This window comes from Vulpes lagopus, chromosome 8, assembly GCF_018345385.1.
Source record: "Vulpes lagopus strain Blue_001 chromosome 8, ASM1834538v1, whole genome shotgun sequence".
In the NCBI taxonomy this organism is placed as follows: domain Eukaryota; kingdom Metazoa; phylum Chordata; class Mammalia; order Carnivora; family Canidae; genus Vulpes; species Vulpes lagopus.
The window spans coordinates 122,953,571-122,966,644 of record NC_054831.1 but is presented as its reverse complement, the minus strand read 5'-3'; the positions used below and the strand labels follow the sequence as shown (position 1 = coordinate 122,966,644).

General features: G+C 43.1%; 2 protein-coding genes and 1 non-coding gene across 4 annotated transcripts in view; 1 reads left to right on the top strand and 2 right to left on the bottom strand.

Moving 5' to 3' along the window:
• The window catches only part of LOC121497810 (translation initiation factor IF-2-like), a 36,058-nt gene extending 33,432 nt beyond the window's left edge, over nt 1-2,626 (bottom strand). The window contains exons 1-2 of the mRNA XM_041767515.1: nt 2,546-2,626; nt 1,826-2,387 (exon numbers count right to left, since the gene is read on the bottom strand). Of these exons, the coding sequence (XP_041623449.1) occupies nt 1,826-2,387; nt 2,546-2,626 (643 nt within the window). The remainder of the gene's footprint in view (nt 1-1,825; nt 2,388-2,545) is intronic.
• Nucleotides 1,063-11,160, top strand: PDIK1L (PDLIM1 interacting kinase 1 like). 2 transcript variants are annotated; one of them, XM_041766885.1, is made up of 3 exons: nt 1,063-1,236; nt 3,899-4,200; nt 10,316-11,160. In XM_041766885.1, exons 2-3 carry the CDS (start codon nt 3,916-3,918, stop codon nt 11,054-11,056), a joined length of 1,026 nt encoding a protein of 341 aa, XP_041622819.1. In that variant the 5' UTR covers nt 1,063-1,236; nt 3,899-3,915; the 3' UTR covers nt 11,057-11,160. The 2 variants fall into 2 exon arrangements, with proteins under 2 accessions (XP_041622819.1, XP_041622818.1); XM_041766884.1 differs by lacking the exon at nt 1,063-1,236 and adding an exon at nt 1,592-1,734.
• On the bottom strand, nt 9,758-9,830 carry TRNAR-CCU. Its single transcript has one exon. It is a non-coding gene; the product is annotated as a tRNA-Arg (tRNA).
• Nucleotides 11,161-13,074: the final 1,914 nt, after the last annotated feature.

Here is a 13,074-nt window from a genome sequence, read left to right as displayed (position 1 = left end):
CCACTCTCCTGATTCTGATCAATTACCCACACAGGCATTGAGGCCTTCCAGAGTTTCCCTCTACTTTCAAGGGCAGAAACTAAGCCTTGGCTGGCATCAATACCCCAGCAGACAGCTGATGAAGACCGATCTATGATACTCAGGACAAAAGTCTTAATAGATGACAGAGCTAGGTGTTGTTGGGTTTTTTAGCGGGGTAATTACACCGGGAGAGTGGGTATTCAAGGTATTCAATCCTAGGTTAAATCCTAAATACACCGGAACACACACACACACACACACGCCCCAAACTACACAACTTTTGGTCAAATAAGGCAGCATCTGTGTCCTCACCTGTAAAAACAGGGTTAGTAATAAAGCCTACCCTGTGGGATTTGGTCAGGATTAGAAAAGCTAATTGAAAGACCTAACCCAGTCCCAGACCCTCAGGACAACGTCCATAAATAGAGGACAGCAAATAAAAGGGGTAAGTGGCTGATCTTGAGAGCACCGACAGGGAATCTCCGCACATGGAGCCTAACGCCGCACTGGGGAGGAACCACCACTCTACTGACAAACAGCAGGTGCAGAACTCAGCAGTGAAGGGACGGACGCTTCAGGCGGACGCGTACTGGTCCGTGTGACTGACTGAGTACTGGGCTGGCCCGAGGCTCTGAGTCACGGACAGTCTCGGGCCGGCTATCAGGCGACTGCGTGCCGGGGTCTGAGGAGCCGCTGTCCGCCGGGCCGCGAGAGAACCGCTGTCTCCGCGGCCCATCCCGGCCCCCGGCCGCCCCAGACCGGCCTGTCGCCGCGCGCCGGCTGGATCCCGACTCCCCGCGGGGGCCGCCGCCGGGCAGGGCCAGGTGCGGGCGCCGTCGTCCCTCCCGCCCCGCGCCGGGCAGGGCGCCCCCGACTCCCCGCGGCCGCGGCCCGGGAACAATGAGGCGCCGGCTTCTTTAAGGGAGATACCACCGCGCCGGCGGGGCAGGGGACGGCGTCCTCCCAGATGATCGCACCCAGTCCCGCGCCGCCGCCGCCTGGGCAACTACACCGTCCGCAAACATGGCTCAGTGACTCGGACAAAAGGTGCAGCCTCCCTCCCGGCGGGGCGGACGCCAGGCCTCCCAGCTCGGGCCGCGCCTCCCCGCGGGCCAGCCGAACAGCTCCGCGGCCCGCAGGAACCCCAGGCCCGAACCCAAGAAGATGCACCAGGCGTTCCGCCCCAGCGACCCCCGCACACCTGCCCGCAGCTCGGTAGGTGGGAAGGGGGGCGGGGAGGGAGCGGGGAGGCGCGCCGGGCGCGCGCACCCCCAGGCCCGGACCTGCTGCCGCAGACTGTCCCCCGGGGCCGCGGGCCCTGCGCGCTCGCTGCGGCTGGACGGTGACCGAGCCCCGGCGGGCAGCGGCCTCCCCGTTCCCGGGCCCGGCCACCCCTGCAGGGAGGGGCACTAGTGGTGCGTTCCGGGGCGCGCACACCTTCGGCGACTCCCGGCTCCCGCGAGCCACAGGAGAGGGAGGAGGCTGGCGGAGCGCGGGGCGCGCGCCCAATAGGGACGGCGCTCGGCGTCCCGGCTCGCGCTACGGAAAGCCGGAGGGGGGCGGGGCCGCACGGCGTAAGGGGGTGTGTCCGCGCGCACCACGGGGGCGCGCGCCGGTCTCTGACTGGAGGCCGCGGCGGCTGAGGCGCGAGCTGCCCGATAATGGCGGCCTGCAGCGCCCGTGAGAGGGAGAAGCGGCGGCGGCTACCCTGAGGTAAATCTGGCCCTTAGGCCTGGCACTGAGGCCCTGCTGCAGAGCCAAGGACCCTGCATGCGCCTCCCTCCCCGGGAGGCCTGTCACAGACCTGTCAGCGGAGTCATCCTAGGGAAGGCCCCGCGCTGCTCAGGCCTCCGGCCCGCACCCCTCAGGCCACCGGCGCCAGCTGCGGCCTCCTCTCCTGCCCCTGGGCTCCTCCCCAGGCCCCGGGCCTCAGCCGCCAGCCCCGAGGAGTTGGGGCCACCGCGGGACTGGCTCCTCGGGGCGAAGGGCCTCGGGAGGATCCCCTCCGGGTTTCCTCTGGACGCCGCCGGGGAGGGGGAGGGCCTGATACTCGGCCAATGAGCGGGGCGCTGAGCCGCCGCGTCGGGCAACACCTCTGCCCGGGACTGGCCCTTCCCGGGCCGGCAGGTGTGTGGCCTGGCCCGCCGGCGGCGGTGCGCGGGCTCGGCGGGGCCCGCGGGAGGCGGGGGAAGTGCCGGCCTGGCGGCCGCGGGGGCTCGCGTCCAGGGGCTTCGTGAACGCCCCCTCCCCCTTACTCGGGTGCTCTTTCGCGCGTGGCCATGGGACAGCTTGCAGGAGACGAGCCGCTTTGAGCTGCAGAGTAATTGGCGCTCCACGGGGAGCAGGGGAGAGCGCCTTGGGTGGACCTGGGGCAAGGCGTCCGTGGCAGGGCATCAGACGCTAGGAATTGCGGCAGGAATTTGAAGGGGGTTCCAGTTAGAGGAAGTGGGACCGAGAAGTAATCGCAGAAGCTTTCATTTTCTTTATTAAATCCATCCTGTGAACTTAAAGTAGCTGTACCCACTTTTTCAAGCTCAACAGTCAATAGCTTCTTCCCCTCCTCTCCAAACTGCACGCTGTAAAGATTGTACAATCTCTTGCCCATCGTGGCAATCTACAAATGAGAATCTGTTCCAGAAACTCGTGAGAATTTTAACATTCTTTGGAGAATGAGGTGGCACACTTCAGAATTTCTTGATTCAACTCACCAGCATTTCTGTGTCAGGCCTTTGCTTCTAAGCCTTTAAATGATTTATCAAGTTGAATTTGAAAGCACTCTGTCCAAGAGCCCCATCATATAGAGGACAGTTTTTGGTGGCAAAAATGGCCTACATCTAAATAGGTGTTGTTTAACAACAGAAAGGTAACAATATTCTAAGTAGCTTGCTTTATTTTTAAAGGACCATTTTTTTTCTCCACAAACTTCATTTATTTTGCAAGAAATGAGAAATAACAAAATTAAAATAGGGACATACAGTTTACTTAAAAAAAAAAAACTACATATTTTCAGTTCTATATGTAACCTGGTTCACTTTCAGTCCCTAAGCACAAGCCAGTTATATTTCTAACTGTGAGAGGGTTTTTTTTGTTTTGACATGTTTATGAACTTTTATGTGTGTCAGCTTTAAGGAGAAGCAGGGGAGTGCTCATCATAAGAATGATGAGTTCTTTGGTTTATTTTTATTTTTATTTTTATTTATTTATTTTTTTAAATTTATTTATTTATTTATTTATGATAGTCATACAGAGAGAGAGAGAGAGGCAGAGACACAGGCAGAGGGAGAAGCAGGCTCCATGCACCGAGAGCCCGACGTGGGATTCGATCCTGGGTCTCCAGGATTGCGCCCTGGGCCAAAGGCAGGCGCGATCCTGGGTCTCCAGGATTGCGCCCTGGGCCAAAGGCAGGCGCCAAACCGCTGCGCCACCCAGGGATCCCTTTGGTTTATTTTTAACAGTAATATTTTGAAGCAGTTTGTGCAAGAGGCAGTATAGTGTAATGGTTATGGTTATGAATGTCACAGCCAAGTGGCCAGGTTTCAAAACCCAGGTCTACCAGTTAGTAGCTGTTTGACCTTAGGCATGTTGCTTAAATTCTTCGTGCTTTAGTTTTCTCAACTATAAAATGATTGTAATAATATCTATTTCATAATATTGTTTGAGGATTAAAAGTGCTTGGAACAGTTCCTGATACATGGTAAGTAATACCAAAGTGTAAGCTGCTTTATTATTATTATTCAAATATTTAGATTTGCCCATGATACAACAAATCTTTTTCAAGCATTGCAAACAGTGAGACAGATAATTAAATCATACATAAGAAGGTATACAAACCAGTAAGTATACTTAATTTCAACAGAGCACTTTGTTGATTTTCCAGAAACTTTGACCTTGAAGATGGTGAGTAGCCAGCCAAAGTACGATCTAATACGGGAGGTAGGCCGAGGCAGTTACGGTGTTGTATATGAAGCAGTCATCAGAAAGACCTCTGCACGGGTGGCAGTGAAGAAAATTCGATGCCATGCACCTGAAAATGTTGAACTAGCCCTGCGTGAGTTCTGGGCACTAAGCAGTATCAAGAGCCAACATCCAAATGTGATTCACTTGGAGGAATGCATCCTACAAAAAGATGGGATGGTGCAAAAAATGTCCCACGGCTCTAATTCTTCCCTTTATTTACAGGTATGTATGGTTAATGGGAAATAGAAATGACTTGAACTTCACATTGGTCAGCAAGAAGAGGAACAAAAGTGTTGTGTGAACTTTTACTTTAAATACAGGTGTTTATATAGTTAGGAGTAGGTAAGGGTCTGCCAAGAACTGAGTAGATGTTTTCTTTAAAACAAGGTTTTATTTAAACCTGTGATGCAAATACCTAAAAATAACATAAGCCACCTGTTATGCCATGATACTTGCCAGTCTGCATGGGAATGGGACAACATAGGAGCTAGAGAAGTGATCGAGATTAGAGTCTAATAAATTCACCTATTTGAAATCAATTTTTTTTTTTGGAACTGAAGCCAGAAGAAAAGGAAAAACTCCACAATCAGCAGCACCCATATAGATAATTGGGCATTTTTAAATAAATCTGGTTTGAATATAAGCTTCCTCTATTTTAGAGGATTGTGTGGTTTCTTAACCAGGCAACTCTAGTTAATTTTCATGAAGTATATGGCATGGCACTTGAATTTTTTTTTTTTTAAGATATCATTTATTTATGAGAGACATAGAGAAAAAGAGACAGAGACATAGAGGGAGAAGCAGGCTCCATGCAGGAAGCCCCATGTGGGACTTGATCCTGGGACCCCAGGAGCATGCCCTGAGCCAAAGGCAGATGCTCAGCCACTGAGCCACCCAGGTGTCCCAACACTAGAATGTTATTAATAGTGCTAAGAGCTAACATTTGGGTTCCTACTCAGTTCCACGCTCTGCTAAGTGTTTTGTTTTTTATTTTTAAAAGATTTTATTTATTTATTCATGAGAGACACAGAGAGAGAGGCAGAGACATAGGCAGAAGGAGAAGCAGGCTCCATGCAAGGAGCCGGATGTGGGACTCGATCCCGGAACTACGGGATCATGCCCCAAGCTGAAGGCAAACAACCAATGAGCCACCCAGGTGACCCTCTGCTAAGTATTTTAAAGGCAGCTGCTCAGAACAATCCTATGAGGATAGTACTATTATTATCATCATTATAGATGAATAAACAGAGGCTTAGAATACATAATCTATGCAAGTCACATATACAGCAAATGGCAGAATTGGGAGCTGAATGTAGGACTGTATCTGACTGCTAAAACTTTTGTTCCCTTAACTTCCGAATTACTCTTGCTCTCAAATTACTTTTTGTAGACCTGGGGAAAGCATTAACATAGGAAAACAGAAAATGTTTGTTTGTTTAAGGTTGGCTTCTGGCATAGATCAAAATCCCTAGTAGGTCTATATTTGCTGAAGAGAAAAGATACTTAAGACATTGTTAGTTAAAGACCAGAGAAAAAATTCCAAGTCCAGTCATTCTTGGAAAAGAAACAACGTTCCATTAGTATGTCTAAATTCAGAATTTTACCCTCAAGGTTCAGAAGTATGATTTTAAAACAACAAAAGCTTTTGGACTAGGAACAATAAAGAAAACAAACACATTAATCTGTGTAATTAGAAACTTGCTGGTTTCATTATATGGTGAATAAATACCAATCTTGAGAACCTAATTTATATTGCAGTTTTAGCATGCTGTGTCCTGAAGTTTTACCTCTAAGGCAGTGACTATTAAGCACAACTATTTAGTCTCTATTCCATTTATTATTTACTTTTCTAAAAGTGCTTAGTATGTAAGTTGCACTGATAGAAAATATTAGAAACATTCTTACCCCATTCCCTCTTAAAAGTGAATAGAACCTTGATGAACTTTGCATTGAATTTTGGAGACAAGATGTACAATCTCTTTTGGTCTACAAAGATATTTAAATATATGATTTAGGGCAGCCCAGGTGGCTCGGCGGTTTAGCACCGCCTTCGACCCAGGGTATGATCCTGGAGACCCGGGTTCGAGTCCCATGTCGGGCTCCCTGCATGGAGCCTGCTTCTCCCTCTGCCTGTGTCTCTGCCCCTCTCTCTCTCTCAAATAAATAAATAAATAAATAAATAAATAAATAAATAAATAAAATCTTTTAAAGAATAAATTTAAAATAAGCAAATAAAATAAATAAATATATGACTTAGAGGGCACCTGGATGGCTGTTAGTTGAAGGTCTGCTTTCTGCTTAGGTCATGATCCCAGTGTCCTGGGATGGGGATCAAGCCAGCATTGGGTACCTGCTCAGAGAGAAGTCGGCTTCTCCCTCTTCTTCTGCCCCTGCCCCTCCCCCCTTCTCCATGCTTGTGCTCTTGAACTCTCTCTCTCTGAAATAAATAAAATCTTTAAAAAATAAGTAAATAGGGCAGCCCTAGTGGCCCAGCGGTTTAGTGCCATCTTTGGCCCAGGGTGTGATCCTGAAGACCCGGGATTGAGTCCCATGTCAGGCTCCCTGCATGGAGCTTGCTTCTCCCTCTGCCTCTCTCTCTCTCTCTCTCTCTCTCTCTCGCTCATGAAAAAATAAATAAAATCTTAAAAAAAGGGGGATCCCTGGGTGGCTCAGCGGTTTAGCGCCTGCCTTTGGCCCGGGGTGCGATCCTAGAGTCCCGGGATCAAGTCCCACATCGGGCTCCTGGCATGGAGCTTGCTTCTCCCTCCTCCTGTGTCTCTGCCTCTCTCTCTCTCTATTTCTATAATTAATAAATAAATAAATACATACATACATACATACATATTTTTTAGATTAAATAAATAAATAAATATGTGACTTTGTGCCGATGGTATCCTTGAGATCAAGCAACCTTTATAGTAATTAGGCATTAGGTAGTCTTTCTAGACTTTTTTTTTTTTTTTTTTCTTTCTAGACTTTAGAGTGTAAAGTATTAGGGCACCTGGCTGGCTCAGTTGGTAAAGCACACAACTCTTGATATTAGGGTTGTAAGTTTGAGCCCCATGTTGGGTGTAGAGATTACTTAATAAGATGTAAAGTACTTCCAAACTTGACTCAATTATTTTTTTAGTCTTTTTTTTTTTTTTAAGATTTTATTTATTCATTAGAGACAGACAGACACAGGCAGAGAGAAAAGCAGGCTCCTCGCAGGGAGCCTGATGCAGGACTCGATCCCAGAACCCCAGGATCACACCCTGAGCCAAAGGCAGATGCTCAACCTCCTGAGCCACCCAGGCATCCCGATTTTTTTTTTGTTTAAATCTAAAGCACCTCTTTATTGAGTACTCTCCTTTATCTTTTAAGGCCTGATAGGCCTGTGTTTGACTTGTAGCATTTTGCTAGCTGTATGATCTTAGCTAATTAACTCATCTCTTCCAGCATCTGTATCTTCAAATGTATAATAGGAATAATAATTTTTTTAAAAAAGGAATAATAATTTTTACCTTCCATGGAAGTTGTCAAAATTAGAGATGATACAGGTATAATATTTGGCACATAGGAAGTACTCAGTAATAGTACCTCTATGAAAATTGTCTTTTCTATGGACTTAGTGAACAAGACATTGATCAGGGCACCTGGGTGGCTCAGATGGTTTAAGCATTGGCCTTCAGCTCAGGTCATGATTTCCAGGTCCTGGGATTGAGCCTCATATGGAGCTGCCAGCTCAACGGGGAGTCTGCTTCTCCCTCTCTCTCTCTGCCTCTCCCCCTCCTTGTGCTTCCTTTGTTTCTCTCTCCCCAAAATGAATTTTAAAATCTTTAAAATTTTTTAAATTAAATTAAAATAAAAAAAAACATTGATCAACACACTTATTAATAAGCAAGTCCCTTCTCTAAATTTATATCTAGTAAAAACAAATCTATAGTATGACCACAGAGTCCCTATGCATGGCCTTCTCCATTCCTTACACAAATTTTTGTTTTTCTAGATATTTTCCTTGTTCTGAATGATTAAGTCAGTTCCTAATAGCTAAAAAAAAAACTCACCTAGGAGAAAGTGCAAAGTAATTAACAAAGGTTACAGTTTCAACATAAGAATTTAATGGCCAGTCTGTATCACTTGTGCTAAGTGTCATGAATGAGAGGTACAGAAGGATATAGGAGCATATGAAAGAGACCCTGACATAAATTGAGGATTTAGGAATTATGAACTGTTACAACTAAAACTTGAAGGTTAAAGAGTGAGCCATGTGAGTGAGAAGACTTTCCAGCCAGAAAGAACTGACATACAAATGTCTTGAAGCAAAAAGTACAAAGCATTCTAAGAATTGAAAGAAAATAGTAAGACTACTATACCTGGAGAGTTGTTTTAAATGAGACCAGAAAGATCAGCAGGGTCAGAGAATCCCACAGCCCATGTTAAAGAGCTTAAACTGTATCCTAAGAGAATAGGGAAGCTGTTGAAGGACTTTAGGCAAGAGAACCAATGGCTGATGACATCCTCTACACAGGGAAATAAGTGGATTGGGCACTGTACTTCTGTATCTCTCAACCAGTGGCCCTTAAACTGTTGCCCTCAGGCAGTATTTATGTGGCCCAGATGATAAAACTAGTTTTCACATTTTTAAAGAGTTTAAGAAAAAGAAAGAAAAGGAAGAATATGGAACAGAGACCTTATGTGACTTGTTAAGCCTAAAATATTTACTGTCTGCCCTTACTCTAAGCCATTCTTTGAATGCTGGGACTCTGCATGAAGTTTGCTTTTGAGAGTAAATACAGAAGATGAGAAGAAATGAAGTAAGAGTGATGATGGCACTGGTCTTTAATCTCAGCATATTTAGTTAACAGTGCATCTGGTAAATAATTGTGTGATCTATAACTTTCTAGTCTTTCATTTTCTGGCTCACTGGCAAACACATGCAACAAAGAAAATGCATGCAAAAGACATCTGCAGACCGTTGCAATTACAGCTGTTTGCCATTGGGGGAGATGTGAAAAGGTGTTCTTTGCTTCTGCCCTCCAAAATGACAAGAGGAAGTACTAGTAGACTTAAATGTAAAATTAGCAGTTCATTCATTCTTCAACAACTCTCCAGCTTCCCTACTGAGTTTTTATTCAGTGGGTCTGAAAAGGCACCATGGGACAAATGTTTTCAAAGCACTATATGCTGTATTTTAAAATGGTAGTTCATATTTGGTGAAGTAATCAATATTCTTGAATTTTAGGTAATAGTTATAATTTGATAATGATAAAATAGTGATTTATTCTAGGTTTTCAGCTTGTAGCAAAGAAATATACAAACTTATATTTGAATTTTTATATTAAAATGTAAATATGTTTTTTATAAATTGGTTTTTAGAAGCTATCCAGTGATAGAGATTGCTGATATATTTGCATTCTGCTTATAGAAGTTTATGAAGTTATAATGGCAGTTTTTATTTTTATCAGTGACTACAGGAAGGCTTTATTTCTGAAACAACTAATGTTCCTTGATCATTTTTCTCTGAATTTTACAGATTATATAATGTTGATGGTGTATGTCCAATGAACAAGAAACATATTTTAGGCAGTTTAATTGAATAGAACTTCCTAATTGATGTTTATACACCAACTGGCAATCTCCCAGGTATAGCTGCTGAAATACCAGTTTTTTCATGAAGCTATTGGCTATGTAGGTAGAGTTTAGCTCCATTAACACATGCAGAAAATATATAGTCAGTTGGACACTTTTCAAAATAAAGCATTTATTTATTTACTTATTTATTATTTAGTAAGCTCTATGCCCAACGTGGGGCTTGAACTCATGACCTTGAGATCAGGAGTCCCGTGCTCTACCAGCTGAGCCAGCCAGGTGTTCCTAAAGCTATTTTTAAATATGCTTTTACCTCTTTTGACTTAGAGATTTGGTATGTGTTCATTAGGGGCAAAGTGACAGTTTGAAGTACTGAAATTTAAAATAAAATGCATATATGAAAGCACTGACCAAATAAAACATTCATGGATTTTCCATTTAAAATTGGGAGTCCGGGCAGCTCGGGTAGCTCGGCGGTTTAGCACTGCCTTCAGTCCAGGGCGTGATCCCAGAGACCCGGGATCGAGTCCCACGTCAGGCTCCCTGCATGGAACCTGCTTCTCCCTCTGCCTGTGTTTCCGCCTCTGTGTGTGTATGTGTCTCTATGAATAAATTAATTAATTAATTAAATAAATAAATAAAAGCTTTAAATAAAATCTTTAAATCAATAAATAAAATAAGGAGTCCAACTAAACCAGTTATTTTTTTTCTGTAGCTGAATTATATAAACTGCACATGATTGTAATCTTTTTTTCCCCTCTTATAGCTTGTAGAGACTTCATTAAAAGGAGAAATTGCCTTTGATCCCAGAAGCGCCTATTACTTGTGGTTTGTGATGGATTTTTGTGACGGCGGAGATATGAATGAGTATCTGTTGTCCAGGAAACCCAACCGTAAAACTAACACCAGCTTTATGCTTCAGCTGAGCAGTGCTCTGGCTTTCTTGCATAAAAACCAGATCATCCACCGAGATCTTAAGCCTGATAACATCCTGATTTCGCAAAGCAGGTTGGATACCAGTGACTTGGAACCCACACTGAAAGTGGCCGATTTTGGTCTCAGTAAAGTTTGTTCAGCCTCTGGTCAGAACCCAGAAGAACCTGTCAGTGTAAACAAGTGTTTCCTTTCCACAGCCTGTGGAACAGATTTCTACATGGCTCCTGAAGTGTGGGAGGGACATTACACAGCAAAAGCTGACATCTTTGCTCTGGGGATTATCATCTGGGCAATGCTGGAAAGGATCACATTCATAGACACAGAGACAAAGAAGGAACTCTTGGGGAGTTATGTAAAACAAGGAACTGAGATTGTGCCTGTTGGAGAGGCGCTTCTGGAAAATCCCAAAATGGAACTTCTCATTCCTGTGAAGAAGAAGTCTATGAATGGGCGAATGAAACAACTGATTAAGGAAATGCTGGCTGCAAACCCTCAGGATCGTCCAGATGCTTTTGAACTAGAACTCAGATTAGTACAAATTGCATTTAAAGATAACAGCTGGGAAACGTGACACATATATTGTTTGCAAATATCTTGGATGATATGCTGCTTATGTTTTAACAGTGATGCAACAACATAATGTGGCTGAAAAAGAATATAAAAAGCTAAACTCCACCTTCTAAGGGTTTAGATTTTATTGTGGGGTGTTTTTTTTTTTTTCCTCGTTTTTCTTAAGTCCAAGCTGGCCATTTTGTTAGTATGTTTTAAATGTGTATTACCAATGTGGGTGTACATTTTTTAAAATGATCATTGGTAGAAGTTTGGCAGGAAAATTCTCTAAGAGCCAAGAAGAGAAGAAAGTCCAGTTTTCTGGAAATAAGTCTCTTAAGTATTTTAGACATTCCTTGTCAGTATTAGGAATTTCCATGGAAGAAGAGGTTTGCATGCTGGTAATGCAACCTTTGAAGCTTTGTAAAGGAAACATATATGTATATATTTATGTATATGTAAGTATGTGAATGTGTGCATTTTGCATTCCATATGAAGAAAATGCCACTTCTGTTTAAATTATTTGATGTAGGTTTGGGTTTTTGAGATTTGCTGGTGAAATCAGTGATGAAAAATAAAAGAACCTTCCCTCATCTTCCTACCCTGTCCCTCCCTCTAATGAAATCATACTACATTTTTTATTTTTGTAATATTATACAGCTTTTTTTAAGGCATCATTTGGAGGGTCTAAAATTATCCAATTAAACATAAACAAAATTAAGTGATCCAAAGCTGCTGAAGTATGTTTGAGCTCTCCAGTGCCCTATAGCTGCAGGAGTTGCATTAGCCATGCAATCATGTGGTAGCAGGTTGGCAAGGACCTTGATTCAGTCATACCTTCTTTAGGTAACCAAGCATTCAATTAACCAATTGAACCACTGCACTGGAACATGTCTGCACTTGAGCATCTGCAATCTGATATGAATCTGAACACAGGATTCCTCTGCAATATATATGAACTATCCTACTTGATATATTAAGTTTTGATTTCAAGACTGTCTAAGCCTCAGCATAAAGTTGAAGAAATCAAATGAGCTCCACCCTCACATTGCCTGCTCTGATATGGTCTCTTGTTTAATCACTGGAATTCCTTTCATTTTGGCACTAATGCTGTTTTCTCTTGTCTAATTTAACACAGTAATGATGATATGGTTGTGTTAAATGTTGATCACCTTTTTCTAAAGTGAGGAGATGATACCTATACAGTGTGGCAGATGGATAAAATATTGTCGCATCAACTATATCTTTCAAGTAGAAACTTTCAAGTTATTGATTTTATACAGTCACTTGGTATGGTCTATGTCAAAAACCAGTAGACTGTTACTCTAATTGAATTAGTTTGATTTTTAACCCTATATCGTTGTCTCCGATTTGTTTTCCTATAAATGCAGATAGATAAACTTTCTAAGGAAAGTTTTGCTAAAACAGAATATTAGCCTTTAAGGTTAGATAGACTTTAAGACCATTGCATCTAGGTTGGTCTTTATAAAGCACTAGAATCTTTGGTCAAAGTTTAAAAAAAAAAGTATTAGAATACTGAAATCATTAATAGTTTGCGGTCTCCTCAGCTTTTTTTTTCCCTAAGGTATTTTGTTTTTAATTAAAGTGTAGTTGACACTCAGTGTGTCTCCCCAGCTTTTTGGAACATCCATAATTTTTGGAATTTTGGTATCATAATTCTTTCCTTATTTAAAATGTGTTTGGGAACTAGAGAAGGTAATAAAAAGCACAAAAAATTAAAAGTATATAAAATTTCTGAACTATGCGTTACTTGGTCTGGAAGTTTAAAATTTGGACTGAAAGGTTTTATTAGGATAAAACCTTTTTTGAAAAAAAAGAAACCTTTTAAAATAAAAATCATATACTTTTAACATCACTTTCAAGCTAATAAATGTAAGAAATTTTTTGGAAATGAGAGGTGGAATACACTGGAACCTCATGATAATTGACCCTCTGGATCACCAAATCACTGTAACACAGATCTGGCCAAGGGGACTGACTTACTGGAAGTGAAAAGTATTATAATGTTGCATCAATAAC

What these genes read in the sequence shown, in the direction of transcription:
- PDIK1L (XM_041766885.1), top strand. Translation starts at nt 3,916, where the DNA reads ATGGTGAGTAGCCAGCCAAAGTACGATCTAATACGGGAGGTAGGCCGA. An exon ending in ATTCTTCCCTTTATTTACAG is followed by an intron (nt 4,201 to 10,315) that starts GTATGTATGGTT and finishes CCCCTCTTATAG; the next exon opens with CTTGTAGAGACTTCATTAAA.